This window comes from Coffea eugenioides, chromosome 8 (genome assembly GCF_003713205.1).
Source record: "Coffea eugenioides isolate CCC68of chromosome 8, Ceug_1.0, whole genome shotgun sequence".
Taxonomy (NCBI): domain Eukaryota; kingdom Viridiplantae; phylum Streptophyta; class Magnoliopsida; order Gentianales; family Rubiaceae; genus Coffea; species Coffea eugenioides.
The window spans coordinates 44,291,366-44,309,955 of NC_040042.1; the positions used below are offsets into that span (position 1 = coordinate 44,291,366).

Consider the following 18,590-nt stretch of genomic DNA (forward strand, 5'->3'; position numbering starts at 1 on the left):
CTGTTCTAACTCTCTAGCTCAGTCCTCTTATCTTTTACCACTCCAAAACCCTCCAAGAATATCATACTCCTCACCAAGAAAACCTGAAATAACCTTAGGGAAGCAAAAGCAAAAACAACAAGAGCACCATCGGCAAGTAAAGCTAAGCTACTCAGGATGAGGAGGATTGAGCCTTGAGCTAGCTGGGGGATATGTTGAATGAGTTCATTGAATTTTTCAGCTGGGAATTAAATTTTGGTGGGTAACACCCAGAAACTCTACTTCTTTTCTTCTCCTTCTTCTTCTTCCTTGGCCTTCTTCCTCTTGATGGCCATGAAACCTATTGAGTAGTGCTTTGATTTGTTAAAAAACAAGGCCAGCAAAGTGAGTTAAGGCAGAAAGCAAGAAAAGGAAAGAGAAAGCAAAAATCCTCTCATCCCCAAAAGTCTACTTCTTTCTTTCTTTTTAGCTTTCACCATCTTTTTGAATCATTTCAGCCTTTACTTGTACTTTCATCTGGCAACCTCATCACATACATCCTTCTAGGACAAAAGAGAAAAGACTTGGGAAAGTATGGATCCAGTCACGGCTTCAGCTCATGGTCATTCCCTCCCACCTCCTTTCAACACTAGAGATTTCAATCTTCAGCAATTCCACCACCAGACCCATAATTCAGAAGATGAGCACAGCGGCACCAGCGGCCTAAACATGGGCCAAAAGCGAGATCGTGAGGAAAAGAATGACATCAACGGTGGCGATGGGAAAGATGGAGGAAGCTCAGCTGGAGACGGAGGAGAAATCACAAGGCGGCCTCGCGGTAGACCAGCTGGATCCAAGAACAAACCTAAACCCCCCATCATTATCACCCGTGACAGCGCGAATGCGCTAAGAACCCACGTTATGGAAATCGCAGATGGATGCGATATCATGGAAAGCGTGGCGAATTTCGCCAGGAGACGCCAAAGAGGGGTATGCATCATGAGTGGAACTGGCACCGTAACGAACGTTACGCTTAGGCAACCGGCTTCACCGGGTGCTGTAGTGACATTGCACGGCCGGTTCGAGATCTTATCCCTTGCGGGGTCTTTCTTACCCCCACCTGCTCCTCCGGCCGCGACAACCCTGACTATATACTTAGCTGGTGGGCAAGGGCAAGTGGTGGGGGGAAGTGTTGTTGGAGCACTTATGGCATCAGGGCCTGTTGTCATCATGGCTGCTTCCTTCAGCAATGCTGCATATGAGAGACTTCCACTAGATGAAGATGAGAGTTCGCTGCAAATGCAAGGAGGATCACTGGGATCTCCAGGAGCGGTTGGAGGGCAGCAGCAGCAGCAGCAGCAGCAGCAATTGATGGCGGACCCTTCTTTGTTTAGCATGCCTCCTAATCTTCTCAACTCGGTTCAATTGCCTAATGAAGCTTATTGGGCTACTGGTCGCCCTCCATTCTAACTCATAACAGGTTATGAATTGATTTAAGGTGAATTATTCTCATGATTTAGTACCACTACTTTGTTTATTAATTATCTTGATCAGCTCTTTAGGTAGAAGAGTTTTCAGGTTGGTTCTTTTGAGCAATATTTCAGCTTTTGATTTTTCTTATGATCATGTGTTGAGTTTGCTTTCCATCGGTTAATTTAGTGAGCTAGCTAGTAGGTCTTTTGTGTTTTTTTTTGTTTGATGAGTAGAATGATGTGGCTTCTGCATTTGTATTTTGATTAAAGAACTTTGTAAATTATTTCTTTCTTGATTGAGGTCAATTCGAATAGGCAACAAGTAATTCAAGTAATTAATCTGGCTATAAAAAAAGAGGAAAGGAAGATGATGATCTTCAAGAACAAGAACAGTTATCCATGAATTAACATTTGCTATTGTTTTCCACTATCTTTCCAAGCCAGATTACACTTCCTCCGTTCCATTTCATTAGTCATAATCCCATGATCATCTTATTTAGTATGCCGCATTGAACATTGTTTCCTTTTTTCCCCGAACCCAACAGGAACAAATTATGCGATAATCATGATATTTAGAGTTGAAATTATTGTGTTTTTCAAGGGATGATACTCTATGACATTAAGAAGAGTGCTTTTGCTTGGACAAAATCATTTGACTGTTTGAATGGTTAGGTGGCATGTCATGATGCTATATTTACGAGAAGATAGAAAACGGAAGTATGGGCTTTAGAAAATTGCAGTTTCCAACATTTTTCCCATTCTGATGAATGTTAGAGTTTATTGGGTTGAACAATGTAGAGAGCCTTTATTAAGAGAGTCATATATATCTGGACATGTGCACAGTTTCAAACGAGCTCCTTTTCGAGGCAATGCAGCGGTTACAATGAAGAAAGAAGGGAAGAGGCAACCAACCTGGACAAGATGTCTCTTGAGCGTTATAGTTTTAGAGGCTCGGACTTCAGTTTAGTTTAGTGTAGTTTAGATTTCTTTGTTCTCTTTAAGAGTGTAAAATTTAAGGGGTTTGGGAAGGAAGGGATAGAATGCAAAAACCAAGACTAGAACACAGCTAAGATTCTTTGAATTGAAGCAAGGGTGAGAAACCCTTTCTAGTTTGCTCACAATGGTTGCTTGTTTTTTATGCAACAACCCATGTAAGGGGAGTAAGATTCATAAGCTTATCCATTCTCTAGAAACACTCGCTTCACTCGGCCATGCAGCTTTTGCTTTTATCTTGGGATGATGATCATCTTTCTTCTCTTTCTTCTCCTTTAGTTTCATGGATTCATTTTACAACTAGATAACCTCTGATCGAAAAAAACTATTTTATTCCATCAATGTTGGATCTGTCTTTATCTTTCTCTCTCTTTTGAATGCCATTTCTTTGTTTTTTTTTTCTTGACCTGGTTCAACTATAACGAGGGATTTTCTTTGAACCTATATTGATTTTTTTTGGGGGGTTATTCTTTGGGCCCAAAATTTCATCTTTGAAATGCTTTGTCAGTGCTTCAAGTTCAACACATTAATATTTTTAACGGCCAATGATTGGATGCAGTCTAAATTCGTACCCTTCCAATTTGCTACTTTTTCAGTTTAAGGTTTATGTGGCTGGAGAATCCGTATCGGGTATGTGTTTTTTGGGGTCTTCCACACATATTATCAGATTTTTAGATCGATAAGGAGAGGTATGATATCCACAGACACCTAAAATTGTATGTACGGTGGCCCCTGGCGTTTCTTTCTATAGTGCCAGAGATCATATCACGCTGCTGGCACATTTTTCTTTTTCTGGGATCAGCATATGTTAATACACTAGTGTATGGTGGCGAGTAGTACATTAGACACTATCCATATGGGTCTTCTCCACTCAACTTTCTTTCTCTTTCTTTTATTCTTTCGGGCTGTTGGTAAGCCAATGATCGTGATCAATATATTTTTATCTACTTCAATGCTTTATTTTCTGTGTCTTTTTTCTTTCACACAAATACAAGCAGAAAAAGAAAAGAAGCAAAGCGTAGGCAGAGAGAGTGAGTGCATGGTTCTATAGTTACGATCACCTCACCACTAGTCAGTCTCTGTGTAGCTTGGCTAGCTAGCCATTATTTCCGGCCAGAAATTTTGGGCATTTTCCTGGGAACATTAAATATAGATATGGCCACAGTTGAGCTGTCGCTATTTAGTGAGGCAACTAGTCTGTAGATATTGCAAGCAATTTCGGTAGGTCTTCTATAATGTTTTGGACGTATACAATTGTATGTATGAAGTTTACATCATCCGACACAGCAGTAAATGTTGATCAACAAAACTGTTGTTGCTTGCGTGGAGCACCCAAATCTATCTATCTATCTTCAGTTTCATGATTTTCATTTTACTCTCTCCAAAAACAAACAATTTCAACAGTTCTTTAAAAGTCCAGATTCGATGAGGAACAATATATATTGTCATCTTGAACCTAAGATTTCCCAAATGTGATTCGGTTTGGGGGGTCCGTCCTTTGCACAGACAACTACGGCACACCCGTGTGTGTGTGTGTGTGTGTAAGGGATAAAAATAATAGGCAAGAGTCTGACAAAATTTTCATGCTTTAACTCTAGAGACAATAGTTCATCTATCCATTTTTATCTCTCCAAATGGCTACAGTCTACCGGTACTATAATTGTATATAAATCTATCAACATTGAGCCACTAGGCCTTTGGCCAGGTGGTCACCACTAGTCTTGGTGGGGTGGGAGGTGAATCCTTGACCTCCCACTAATTGCCACTTCATGTGGCAGTCTTAATTGACTTTCTTTGATGGAATCTCTACTCACATGGAGTCCCCCTCCCCTTCCCTCTAGATTAGGGTAGAGTAGGTTATACGAATTCTACCATTGCGACAAGTATCCCACCTCTTTAATTTTTCTATTTTTTTTAATGAACTTGGAGAATTTAGCTGTACGCCAACAAGTAGACCATTTGTACTTATTTCCGGTTTAATTTTTTTGCAGAAAATTATTCGACTAATCTTAGTGTTTGGATTGTAGTTTTCTACAAAAAAGTTTTTACGTTTTTCAGGATCGTATTTTTTAATCGTCTTTTATCTCACATACAACAAATCGTTATGGTATATTTTTTCCATACAACCTCCAGAAAATAACAATTCAAACAGAAACTAGTTGAAGTTTAAAAAAAAAAAAAAAGATTCTAATGCAATAGCTGTAGACAGCCTAGCGGCCGACTGGCAAACGGTCGAAAGCATCCCAATTTGGTCAGTTCTGAACTATTAATAGTGGTTAGCCCAAGATTCGCGGAAACGATATGACGAATTTCCAGGATAAACCATCTTCTTGAGCCGTGTACGGACTTGGATATTCAAAAGCTGATTTTTTTTTGTTTTGTTTCGTTTGGTAAAAAGGGCAGCAGCGGAGAGGCACCAATTATTACAAACTTGAGGTATGCCTCTGCGATTTCTGCTAATCTCTGCTTGGGAACTCAGTTAAATATATGGGACTGAAAAAATATTCCTAAACATGTCCAGGCCACGTGCTCATTTTAACAACTGCATGAATCCTAGAATACGAGGTTAATAGCTTGTTACCGGTACATTGTACATCTAGACTCCTGTCGTTAATTTTGTGAACACAGTAAATACTCAGCTTCATTCCATATACATAGGCCTGTCAACGGGTCGGGTCTAGACCCGGATCCGGACCGGATCCGTGAAATTATTGCGGGTATGGGTAGGGATTTAATTCCGTTTCCCGGATCCGGATCCGGATCCGTTTTGTCAAACAAAAACGGGTCGGATACGGAATATAGTATTCCGACCCGTATTAGACCCGGATCCGGATATAAATGAATTAATAATTTAAAAAATATATATTTATCAATATAATTTGATTAGGGTGATGTATTTTAATAAATTTAATTTGATTTCTTTTCTTATTTGGTTTTTTCTTTGCATTAGTTAGAAATTAGTTTACAAATATATTTTTTTCTCATTTTTATTAAAAATTATAAATTTTGGTAAATTTGTTCGGGTAGACCCGGATCCGGATCCGGGACCCGCCGGATCCGGATCCGGAACATAGAATAAAAGACCCGTCGGATAAACGGGTCGGATCCGGATCCGGCATAGTAATTCGGGTCCGGGTCCGGAATAATGAATTCCGGCCCGGACCCGACCCGTTGACAGCCCTACATATACACACCAAACTATACAAAAAGCAGAAAGTTCATGTGAGAAGACCATCTTAACTAGGCAACTTCTATCTAACTTTAAGCAAATTTACATGATAAGCCAATGACCTGCAAATACCGGTCGTCGGATCAGACACAATAAATGCCACAAATCAGCCTTCCCGCAGTCCAAATAATGATAAAGACTTTCAGACAGTTGCTACCTCCAGGGGGGATCCTGCCCATTTTTCTTATGGGCAGCCACCTTGTGTTTATAATTGTCTCTGCAACCCAAGAGCTGGTATGTTATAACCAATTTCTTTAACCATAATCTATCCGTAGACGCCTCAGTTCCGCTTGGAAAGCTGGGCTGTGAGTAAGTGTTTTGTATGCAAGGTTCCTTATGTCATCTCGTGAACAATCCCGTGAGATTCGAACAAGCTCCCACAGCGCTCTTGCAGTAATCATATCCTTTGCATTTACTTCTGTTATACCAATTCAAACATTTTAGAGCAGCCCAAACAGTAGGAATCAAGGTTGGAGATGTGAGTGTGAACTTACCATGCTGTGCTAAGTGGCAAAGTGCTAGCTCAATATGTCGCCTGATTGGTGAGGCTTCATTATTGGCATTCTGTACAATCCATGGAAGGGCACCATCTTCAATTAGGAGAGACCTTCCCATCTTTGTTCCTGAAAGAATATGAAAATGACAAATAAGACGGAGAGCTTGAAGTACCTCGAGCCAAAATGATCTATTTATCCAGATGTTGATAGTCTTATTGCAAATTGAAGAAATTCAGCGCAAAGAGATTATTTTCGGTCAGCAACTACCAGCTTTTCCACTGCATTATGATTGCAAATTGTTGAAATCTAGGTAATTAGATTTGCCTTGCACAGCTCACTTAAAAAACCACAAAGTTTTTCAATTCCTTTTCCTTTTGAGATGTTTCAGAAAAATATTTCCAGTCCACAAGTTAATTCATGACATTTCTTTGAAATCTGTATGGGTCAGTAAAAGAACAAAAGGAACACTTTCATAGTTAACCAATAGAGATTCAAAATAAGTGTTCTGCAAAGAAACAAAATTTCTCATTTCTTTTGGACAAATTAGATGCCATAGGCTCACTTTCCAAAGTGACATTCCCGCTCAGGGACCTACACACTAGGGACAAGGATGTGAATCATGCATTCTACATAGAGCAAATAAGGCATGTAAACCAAATTGCTTTCGTTCAAACAATATGGTCGTAACTTGATACTAAGACTTAAATTCCAGGCAGAAAACAACTCTAAAAACCAAATAACCAACATGATATATCTGTGTGTGTGTTTGTGAGAGAGAGGGGGGAGGGGGGAGAGATTGCATACAAGTCACCTTGAGTGAATGCTCTAGACTCGCATTTTGCAAAATTCGCAATCCCACGGGCAACTTGAGCTAGAACATCAGGATGCCTGCATCTCACCATTCCTAGCAATGCTTTAATGCCGCCTTCGCCTCTTAGCTTCATTTGTAACTTATCTGTGAAATTAGAGTATTGTAAATTTAATAACAGTGAGGTGGAATCACACATTCAGAAAACCAAATGCTTAGCATGTTTATAAACATCCGTATACTCATTGGGAAGATAAGCTTCTCAATTACACAATGGGTACAAAAGTTATGGTCGACCCAGAGCATGCCTATTAGAAACCCAGCATAGATTAAGGATGTGGCACAATCTCTTCAACAAAAACACAAATAACAAGACCACACATGCAGAAGATACAGATAAATCAGAGATTAAAAGTTTCAGGATTAAGGTCATTCTCTCTCTCAACCCAATGCAGCCAGTGCATTGTTTGAGTCATATAAGGATGTCAATGCTTCATTGGATATTTGATAAAATTAAGGACTATAAAGAACCAGCACAGATTTATAATATCTGTGATAATCCTTTTTTCCAACAATTTCATTGCCTGAGCGTTTTGAAGCAACGGCCTGATAATAATGCAACAAATAACAAATAAGTTCGAAACTGCTACTATTTCAAGAACAGAGACTACCATTGCCACAAAGATTTGCAATGGCTCCAGCAACCATGCGAAGGGTCTGCGGATCGTTGGCATTAGCAGCTGTAGTTGACAACAGTTCTAAGCCCCCTTGAGATACAATAAGCTCCTGGTTGGTTTCTGCTTATGAGAATTCAATTGTTATCTGGTGATTTCTTGTTGGGGTAAATGATAGCATAAAAATCTGTACAATAACCTTTTCAAGTTGTTATATAGTCTAGTTGGCAAGGTAACAAAGGATTACCACTCATTGCAAGGTTAGCAATTGCACCAGCTGCAACCCGTTGAATGGTTTCATCATCAGAGCTTCTAAGAAGCATCAAAAGGGATGTAAGACCACCTGCTTCAACAATTCTTTCCTGATTTGACTCTGTAAATTTGACAAGATGTATAAATCTCTTGCAATCAATATAAGTAAATCAAAACTGCTTTTAATGACTATGGTACTTCTGAAGTAATAGGTTTATCTTTACAATATAAACAAGAATTACTCGTGTTATTGCCACAGCTATGGAGTGCTCTAAATTCCTTTATCAGCTATAGAGTGCTCCAAGTTCTTTGATCAACTCATGTTAAAAATACAGCCGTAGCAATGCAATGGTCATGGAATGTATCAATTAAAAAAAAAAAAAAAATTCCTGCACTTGGATGCTATTCACTGGATGCCTGGGAGTGAATTTGTTGGAATCTTGCTTGAATTTTGTTTGAAATGGGTGAAATTAGTGGATCTGAAGGAGATTAACATGCACGAGAAGGAATTGGATGGAAGAGTCCCAATTAACAGGTTTCCCAAGTTAACAAAACCAGATTAAGGTAGTATTATTAGCTGATAAACATGGCAACAACTACTACAATCCGTACAACATAATCAAACATCTCCAAATAATAGCAGTTACAACTTAAAAGGAAGAAAACCAATAAAAAGAAGTTGATTGCCTATTTAGGATTGCAATAAATACATTACTTTCATGAAAAGAAGATAGTCAAAGAACATGAAAAAGGATTATTTACCTTCAGCTGCAAGATTAGCGACAACTTTTACTGCATGAATTCGCACATCAGCATCATCTGCTTCAAGTAATGACAATATCTTCTGCAATCCCACTGTAATTGGATTGTGTTTATCAGCAGAGGAGACAGAAATAGAGAGAAAAGTTGCAGAATGGACACTATTAACCACCTTGTTCAAAGAGTTTTGCCATGGAGGCTCCATCACCAAAGTCTCTAGATGATTGATGATTAGATTGAGGTAATAGAGAATCTAAATCACCAGATAATTTTGCCATTTCTCCTTTGTCAAGATTTCGTCTAGTCTGCAGATACATAGAAACATGGATATGTAACAAGATCATCACCCAGTATTCTTGTAAAGACATACTGAGTAAGACTAACGCATGACAACAGAAACTTCACATTAAAAGAGGTGACAGATGCCAAAAACTTTCTTAACTTCCATAATTGAGTGATAAATGTAAAATTTCACCTAAACAAATGACTTAGCCAACTCCTAGCTAATCAGTAAATTTTGAATACAGTTCTCTCTGAAGTAATGCAATTGCAATCCACTTCTTCCATTAAGCATTTTGATGAGGAAAATTTTCCCATTGCCAAATGAACATTTTCTCAATCAATGGTGAAGCTCATCTAATCTCTTCTTACAATGACCATAAAGTGGAATTATTCATATCATACCCCAACAAATCCCCCTTCCCCACCCCCAAGGGCAGGAGACCAAAAAAATATGATGTATATACATGCATCTATCTATATATAAGTATGTGTGTACAAATACATTATAAATATATGAATGAACGTATGTGCCGTTACAGGAAACGCCCCCTAAGCAACCTTAAGTGCTTAAGGGGAGGTGTGTGTGTGTGTGTAAAGATCCTACAGAATCATGATCCTATGCTACATGATCAAAGTAGTACGGTTCTTATGCTTATAAAAAATACCACTAACCCATACTCATACACCAGCTAATAGACTGCCTCTAACACGACACTAATCCATCACTACAAATAATAACTAAGACAACTCCAGCCACTAACACATGACCTCTATATCTCTTCTAGTTTACTTTGACCAAATATACCTATATACACACCTCCGGCCATTGTTAATATTAACATGTTATTCCAATTCAATCCAAGATGTCCTCTGCTTATCTCCAATTTCCACTCACCCACTAACATATGTGATCTCCACTTTGATGCCAAGCCCACAAATTACTTGCACTTACTAGCCCTTCAACATCAGAACTCTTTCTTTTTCCGATGAATTTCCTATCCTATATCTTTTTTATTTTATTTCCTGAAAATATGCACACAAAGGTTGTGCCTCACCCACCAATATATATAATATGTATATATTCAATCTTAAATCGCCAAATACAATTATAGATGTAAAACCAAGGGCTGTAACCATATGAGAATGTAAAGGGCAGTTCTGACTATTAAAAGTGGACTAGAAATTAAGATTACTGTACCTCATCAGCTTCAAAACTTAATTGCAATAGCTGACTTTGTAATGCTGCAATTTCTTCTTCAAGTTTTGCTTTTTCCTGTGATTCATCTTCCAGCAACTTGCGAAGCTTTAAGATCTCAGAACTTTTTGCTGCCTGAAGAACAAAATTTATAAGCATCACCAGACAGAAACTTCATCTGGAATCTCAAAATTTTAGTATTTATTGGTATGAATCATACCTCCAACCTTTTCCACTGTGCTACTTCATTTCTTAGACTACTTATTTCTTCTTCTGCAGCTCTTCGTAGTAGAGTTTCATTTTGGAGCAACTTCTTAAACTCATTAATTTCTGTTGACTGTAGGACGGGGGACAATATGCAAAATTAATACCAAGTTATGTCTTGATGATTCAACTATAACTTGTGTAACAAAAAAGAGGGCATAAGTGACAAATATATTGTGTTCGGATGGAGTTTAGGATGCACAAGAAAGCAAATTTTGATCAAGTGACTATTCAAATTGGAGAGGACATGATCCCAACAACAGAATACATCTAGGTGAGATACCAGAAACTTTCCTATTAAAGAGTTTAGCTAGTCTAACTATCATACTGTAATACATCAACTATATTTTTGTGAAAGCAAGATGAAGCCCCCATACAAAATATTGTGGATCAAGACCACCCCTAATTTGCAAAATTTTACACTTTTACAAGGAACTAAAAATTTTGCATAACATCATGATTTATTGATGCATTAGAAGCTGGATTTTTAGCTAGCCCACCATACTCGAACATAAATCGGGCAAAACCCAAGCAATTAGCGATTTATTAGATGTGCATCTGCACGAAGTATCTCAAATCATTTGTCAAGCATTTGCATTCTTATGACATAATTTATGTTATACATCTACATTCTGTCTCCTTTTGGAATATCTGATACATTCTTCAACACACATACAGGTATTTACCTCCAGTGCACCAGCATAATTGCTCTCAACCTCAGCAATACGCTTTTGTGCTTCAGATGCTATTCTTTGAATTTCGTCCTGAAAAGTTTTTTGTTGTCTCTCATTTTCAGCAATTAGTTTGTCCAACTGAATGTCAAGCCTCCTGGACAAACTTTTGTAATCAAATTCTTCTTTAATTTTCAACATATTCTCCACCTTCATAGCCTGCAAACATACAGAAACCGTCAGTATTGTCAAGAACATCCAGGGTTTACTGATATACCTATTTGCAGTATGCAACATACGAATATTTGAATTTAAAGGGTTCCTAAAAGACTGCATTAAGGTCTAAGAATAGAAGTAGAAATAACTGTTACATTCTCAAAGGAGATGGCCACGATAAAATTACCCTTTGTCCAAACATTATAGTACTTGCTGTCTCTCCCCTATGCTGTGGGGATGGCCCGATTGTAACAATTAATGATGTTCTTGCTGTGCCTACAACAATCCAACATTGTCATTCAGCATATCTTCTAAACTTGAATTGAATTTAAAAGATTACCGCCGAGCTGGTCAATGATAGAACATTAGGAATACATGCATCAATTAATTGTTGAAGGGACACCCACTTTAAGGCAATTTTAGAAAAATCTACATGGGACTACACATCTTTCAGTAACAAATCAATGTCGCTGAAAGCATAGAGAACCATATGAAGATTCCGCTAGTAATTTGGGGTATTTAATTGTGAATGAAAAGCAGTTTGTTGTAGGTATGGTTGCTTGCAGTATACCAGCACCCAATTTAATGATATCATTGCAGTAAAGCCGAAATTCATCTAAGCTTCAAAATCAGACTCATTCTCATGGTCTAAGTGGCATCAACCCTTGGAGCCTCTTTTTTGTTGCAGGTGATCACATGCAATGTACCACATAAAAACCTTGTGGATTAGCATGCCTTATATCAATCGACAAATCCTTCCCATAACTTGGTGGAGAGAAAAGATTACACAATGCTGTTGACTAGGGTTTGTGATATTTGAGGTCCCATTGCTTCTCTTTTAATTGAATACATCTATAGACTGCTGAACCAAAGTTGGGGCATGGAGATAGTTGTGGGAGGCTTAGAGAGAAAACATAAGACAAACTACTTACCCAAAACACATATAACTCTTAATAGCTGCTTTTGTAAAGTTGCTAAACTAGTTCAATGATTTAAATTATATGTCAAAGATTTGCAAGAAGGATCCTTCGGATCTTGAAAGTAAGCTGCTTGGACAGATTCATTCAATTATCAACACAATACGTGTATCATATGCAAAATGAAACTTTGTAGGCCTTATTGCATGTCTAATAATTAGTCTCAAGAAGTTATCATAGTTTTACACTCCCTGATTGTTCAACCAAAATCCAGAATTCTCAATGAAAATTCCAACCACCAGGAGCCTAACCATTTGACACAGTAAACCTGACTGTTTACTCAAGCCACAGCTCAGACTTAGTTTTGAAAAAAATTACAATAACCTAAGGATTTATAATCACCTATACTGCAATTCTACACTATCCAAAGGCAGATATTATGTAGCCTCAAATTGTTTTCCTCTGTGGCCTTATGGCTAGATCCGGCCATTTTACCCATTAACCTTAACTGTAGTAAAAGCCAGAGTTAATTAAGAGATCTCGCTACCATACATTTTCTCTCTTACCAGTCATGCCTTCCCAAAGTCTAATTCTAATCTTGTACATGCTTCTTGTTGTCTAAGATTCCTTATATCAAAGATCTAAATTTCTTCTTTTAAAGAATACATGTTGAACGTAGAGAAATGTATATTATATTTTACCTCCAAATGAATCTCGAAGCAACCTTGTAAGTTTTGAATCCCGGACTGGAACATGAGGACTGTTCTCTGCGAGTGCATTAATACACTTCCCTAGAGCACTCAAAGAAAGGTTGATAGACTTCGCTTCCTCTAATGTATGACCCTCACTTCCTGCAAGACAGCACGCAGATAAAATTTAACTTGCCAGAAAGGTAGGCTAAAAAATGGTCAAACACTAAATACTCTGATTCTTTTTGCTGTCCTCAAGCTCCTCTCAAACTAAGCAAAAAGGAGTTTTAGAAACTATATAATTGAATAATATCCTAGAGAGGAAGCACACAAAGATCATTGATCAGAATTTCATTACTTGTCATGCAAGGGAGAGAAAAGTACAGCCATACACATGTAAGAAGTATAAGCCTAACTCAATTTATGAGTAAATGATAGAAAGAGGGGACAGGCTGGATGGTTTCCTATGATTAGAAGAGCAGAATTTCTGGAAGCAAAGCTACAGGAAAGCATGAAAAGAGAATACCTGCCATACAACCCTATGGCCGTTACGATGGGATTTGTGAAACATTTCAAACATACTATAGAAACACTTTTTGTTATATCCCAGTTTAAATGAAAAATTCATAATACAGCTACACACTTCCTTGCATATATTGTTCTTCGCAAACTGATATTCATTTATTATCTTATCTGGACTGGGTCATTTAGCATCTTATCTGGACTGGATTTTGTGGCAAACAAAGTTGTTTGGAGGAGGTAATACATAAACATGCCAACCTTTAGAGATTCAGTGTCCATGAAACTTTTCCTTAATGTATGCCATTTCTTTTCATTAAGACGCTTAAAAACGACACTTCAAAAAAAAGGACAAATGAAAAACACCAGAAAGAAACCTAAAGAATTTTGTTTTCCAGGGGAATAGACAATTTCAGCTTCAGAAGTTGTAAACAACAATACAGTTATATGAGCAGAATGAAAATCACAAGTGACAACTAATTTTTCTGCATTAAAGAAGATGAGTAAAGCAACAGCTTTTTTCACCTAAGCTCTCTGTCTGACGTACATTACCTGACTTATCAATGCGCTCAGAACCAGCAAGATCTACAATGACTAGCTTTCCTCTACGCACAATGGGAGGTTTTAAGATTTTAGCTGCATGAGAAGCATTCCCATTTTCAACTGAAAGAGCAGAATCCTTACCCTTGATAGACCTCTTTACATTTACCTGCAAGGATGCCAAAACTATTTTAGCATTTAGCAGCAGATATGAGATTCTTTGGAGCATTAACAAACCTATTTAGTGTTTTCTGCAAGATCATCAAAATATAGTGCAACAGTCTTGTGCATACCATCAGAATGGCATGACTACGTGAAGATTCAGTATTCAATTTTGTGTTAGCAGCAAATCGATGAGCCTCTCCTAAGCTTAATAGATCCACAAAAGTTTTCTGATCCTTAATCTCTACTAGAGTTGCCCCAGGCAGTGAAACATCTCCAGTTTTTGGATCGTCAATAATTGATATCCTATCATTAGTTGGCTGGAGAAGATCCTGAATAGTTTCCATATAAAGCTGCGCATTTTTTAAAGAAAATAAGCATCATACAGATCTAAAGTCAGAAACAGTTTTTGAAACCTTTACAGGACTGAAACAGGTGACATTTAAAGATGCATAACACAAAACAGTGGTGCCAGACCAGTATAATAAGTTTCTTTATCTGTTTTTAGTATCACAACTACAGAAGGTTAGATGACCTGCAAATAGGAGATAGAGACTGAATCAGTCTCCGGAGATATCTCTGCCAAAATATCCTCCAAAGCACGCACCATTATTCCACGAGCTGACTTATCTTCTTCTCCCAGCCGTGCAAGCGTGTAAGTTTTCCCAGTACCAGTCTGCCCATAAGCCATGACTGTGCCATTGTAACCGTCCAGAACACCCTGCATAAAGTAGTGCTCACAAGCTTATCAGAGCAGATTAAAATCATACAAAATAAGGAACAGATCTGGTTCAATCTTAGTTTCAGTGTCAGATTAAAGTGAAACCTATAGGCATATGGAACAGGATTATCAAATAGTGATAATACTGTATAAATGATGAAGTTAACTTTCAAAAACCCATAATGAGCTTTTAAAGTAAAACACAACTCATACAACGTAAACAAATGAATTTGAATTTCTAATTGAGTTCAATACACTGGTAGATGAACAAGGGTATGCAAAGTCATGAAAATGCATCTATGAAATCTGAACATGCAAGAAAAAACTCAAGTTTGACAAACAGAAGATTGATTTACAAAATAACCCACGAAAATCATGAAGACATGCAATGTAAAAGAAGTTGTGCTGTAAAGACTCCAGGCCATTGCGAAGCATCAGAAATTACCTCAACAACAGGCTTGGCCACGACCTCATAGACACGCTTTTGTGATGCAAATTCAGTGAGCACTTCATCAAACTCAAAAGTATCTGAATCCCAGTTGTTGCGCCTAAGCTTCAGTCTTTTGAGCTGACAGAGAAGCAAAACACGTTTCCAAAAAATGAATTCCTTAAGGTTCTTACTTACACTACCTCAACAGAGCAACAACAACCAGAACATGCTTAAAGAAAACATAACACTTTACGTTAAGTCAGTAAGTATTCAGTATCTACCTCTGGCTGCAATTCCACACAGTCGGGCATATCAGCATCAGCAACAGCCTCCTCCGCATTCCGAGGCCGTAATCTTACAGCAACTCGAACTCGCCCACGAACTGTATGCAAGAATTATGACAATAAAATCCTTCACTTACTCTCACTTCATTCTAAAAATTTCTCCCTTTCCCCAAGATTTATACAAACATAGTTTTCAAATTCTTAACAGAATGAAAAAGCACTCGCTAGTGATTCGCTAAACAAGATATGCGCAGCAAACTAATTAATCCAAGACCATTAGTAGATCAGTTCAACTGTAAGCCCAATTCAATAGTAATACCAAATATACCGTAGTTGCACCGCGTCAGATTATGCAGCAAGGCTAATCATTTCACAGGAAAAGTTCCTAAATTTTTCCGAGGAAGTGAACAGAGTACATGAATACGACGTCCATAACTGCGCTGAATTAATCAATACTAGTAACGCGCATTCAACATTTTCAGTTCAAACTACAACAATTAGGCTGCGATCAAACGTTAATTAAAACAAAATGAATTAAAAAAATTAAAAAAAAGAACGGAATAAGAAGCAAATTAAGAATAGAGCTGCCTACAGCTACAGAAACTGACCTCCCCGAGACTCGTCCTTAGCGGTGGCCGAACCGGCAATTGAGCCGGTGCTGCTTCGGCGCAAGCTCGACTTCGGCTTCAAAGAAGAAGTCGTGGAAGACTTGGGATTGATAGAATTGAGTGAGGAGAACAGTTGTTGTTGCTGTTGCCTATCCGTTATCACCTTCGTGCCATTACTAGTTATGCTGCTAGTGTATCCGACGCCGCCGTTTCGGTGAGAATTGCTGCTCGCCATTATTCTACTTCGCTTTCACACATTTGCTTCTGAGAATTTCAGCTTTTTTCTTTTCTCTTCTCTTCTCTGGCGCATTCAAGAAATGCAGTTATGGGAGAAAGGACTGGAGAAGAAAAGTTGTTTGAGAAGTAGTGAGGGAGTGAGGGGAGAGTCAAGGGTGGGGTCGTGGGCCGACTCTGGAGGAGAGGTGGTGGGTCAAGGACTATTCTTGCTTGTTTTGCACTTTAAATTTTTTGGGTAAAATCTACGGGAATGGCCCTCCAATTTCTTTCCGTTTTAAATTTAATGCATATAACGGTCTTGTATATTTGAACCTTTTTTTCCCATTAACTTGTGAATTTTAGCCCCGCCGGTAGCTTGGCTGAGACTGATCGTCTGCAGTGACAGTAAGGTCCCAGATTTAACCCTCACGTGCTATTATTATTGGGTATTTTTGGGGTAAAACTCTATCCAACCTAGGGAGATCAGCTTCCAGACCTGGAAAAAAAAAACTTGTGAATTTTAAATATAGATTGTGTCATGTAACTAATTAGTAATTAGAAGTTAGGCATGCGAGTAGGAGGAAATAAGAATTTTTTTTAACGAATACTCAGTGGGTACTTATTAATCTGCCTAATTTATATCAAACTTATTATATGGATGCATAGACTCATATATATTACAATCATACATTCAATCACGTTTTCAAATTAATACTACTCTTATCAAAAGATTGAATTCTGAAACCTCAGTTAATAAGTGTACAATTAGGCACACATTAATCAAACTCGAGAAAAATAGTTTGAGTATTTGATTGCGATGTATCCAAATGTTTGGGTACCACACTCATCCCCCACATAAGTTTCATACATAATTTAGCACGTTGTATTAGTTGTTGATCCATCCCAAATTTGGAAGGCATTTGACACCTCAAAAACGGTGGATGAACTACACACTTGAGATGCAAAGTTGCTCCTTACAAACTTCGAGGATTATGGTAACCCCTCGAGTGAAAGTATGTATATTGTTTAGAAATTCAAAAAAAAAGAAAAAGAAAAAAGAAGATGAAAGTGTGTATAGCGAAATGTTAGGAAATTTTATGGTTTTAGAGAACCATTCTCTCAATTTACATTCAATAAGTAGTTGAAACATCATCATTAATCTAATGATGCAGTGAATTACATTTTAGATGATTGAAATTATTATAATATTAAAGTTAAAATTCTTGTGCTATCATCTAACAATGAAATTTAACCTTAAAGTGTGATCCTCAAAAGAAAATACAACATCTCGAGTTTATGTAATAACACAAACGGTAAATACCAACTGGTTTTGGGTGCTTGTATTTCAGCCATTTTGACAAACCTAGATTGAGATGTAATGGTTCTTCAATTCAGCAGCCCTCAAAAGAATCTAAGTACAAGCATCCAAATTATTAAGGGTATCTCAATTCATAGAAATTGAATTTGAAATTTCACAAACCAAAAGAAAAAGGTACTGAAATCATTGCTTGAGTTTTGCAGCATGAATTTGAAATTGTCAAAACCAAAAAAAAAAAAAAGAAGATTATAATTAAAGAAAGTGAAACACTAGTGAGACGGGCTTTTGCAGAAAGTGAGTTAAAAGGTGAAAAAGAGGGCCTATACTCTAATAACAAAATAGAGAAATCAGCTCAATTTTTTTTTTAAAAGAAAAATGGAGATGTCGGAAGTTTAATTCAAGGCGCCAAACTGAGTATTTACCTCGCAAACCGTTTGAAATTAGCAGTCCTAGGATTATAAAACTGTACAATGTCATAATAATAATAAACTGTTTTCAAGTCAGCGGCACTGTAAAGCAAATTCGAGGGCCAGTCGAATAATTGATGGGGTTCCTCTTTTCCTAATTTCTGCTGCACCATCACCATTCGAAACTCATGATTCGCCAACAATGTTCATCTGTCTGTCTTATTGGTGCTTCTGCAAATTATTGATTTGAACCCCAGGAGACAACATAGGAAAGAACATCCTCACCAATTTTCATTTTATCCGGCTTTGAATTATGAACATGATTGATGAAGCAATGTTTCAGTCGAGGGAGGACCCCCAAGATGCCCCCCGTCTAAGAAAGTGTATGCCTTTAATGAATCTTGGTCCACATCAGGCATCCAAAATAGTACTCCCTAGTAAACGTTTTTCCTCCTTGATGAACTTCTTGATTATTATCACATTGGGTGCCTGACATAAAGTAAAACCAA

At 37.7% G+C, this 18,590-nt stretch overlaps 2 protein-coding genes across 3 annotated transcripts; one reads left to right on the top strand and one right to left on the bottom strand.

The window, feature by feature from the left end:
• The first annotated feature begins 552 nt into the window (after positions 1 to 552).
• LOC113781693 (AT-hook motif nuclear-localized protein 24) lies at positions 553 to 1,428 on the top strand. The gene has a single exon (XM_027327663.1). It carries the CDS (start codon positions 553 to 555, stop codon positions 1,426 to 1,428), a length of 876 nt encoding a protein of 291 aa, XP_027183464.1.
• A 4,216-nt stretch (positions 1,429 to 5,644) lies between these two features.
• Positions 5,645 to 16,449, bottom strand: LOC113781755 (kinesin-like protein KIN-UB). Of its 2 annotated transcripts, XM_027327748.1 has the most exons (18): positions 16,141 to 16,449; positions 15,530 to 15,630; positions 15,264 to 15,386; positions 14,633 to 14,818; positions 14,229 to 14,450; positions 13,948 to 14,104; positions 12,889 to 13,038; positions 11,458 to 11,546; positions 11,070 to 11,273; positions 10,340 to 10,456; positions 10,123 to 10,254; positions 8,815 to 8,947; positions 8,646 to 8,738; positions 7,879 to 8,004; positions 7,629 to 7,754; positions 6,961 to 7,104; positions 6,147 to 6,275; positions 5,645 to 6,070 (listed from the first exon to the last, which is right to left on the bottom strand). In XM_027327748.1, the coding sequence occupies exons 1-18, from the start codon at positions 16,373 to 16,375 to the stop codon at positions 5,907 to 5,909; spliced, it is 2,631 nt and encodes an 876-aa protein (XP_027183549.1). In that variant the 5' UTR covers positions 16,376 to 16,449; the 3' UTR covers positions 5,645 to 5,906. The 2 variants fall into 2 exon arrangements, with proteins under 2 accessions (XP_027183549.1, XP_027183550.1); XM_027327749.1 differs by lacking the exon at positions 14,229 to 14,450.
• Positions 16,450 to 18,590: the final 2,141 nt, after the last annotated feature.

Excerpts from the sequence above, each read along its gene's own strand:
- LOC113781693 (XM_027327663.1), top strand. The coding sequence starts at position 553 with ATGGATCCAGTCACGGCTTCAGCTCATGGTCATTCCCTCCCACCTCCT.
- LOC113781755 (XM_027327748.1), bottom strand. The coding sequence starts at position 16,375 with ATGGCGAGCAGCAATTCTCACCGAAACGGCGGCGTCGGATACACTAGC. Across the intron at positions 14,451-14,632 it reads TCTCTATCTCCTATTTGCAG|CTTTATATGGAAACTATTCA; the intron begins GTCATCTAACCT and ends AAAAATGCGCAG. Across the intron at positions 11,274-11,457 it reads CTATAATGTTTGGACAAAGG|GCTATGAAGGTGGAGAATAT; the intron begins GTAATTTTATCG and ends GTATGTTTGCAG.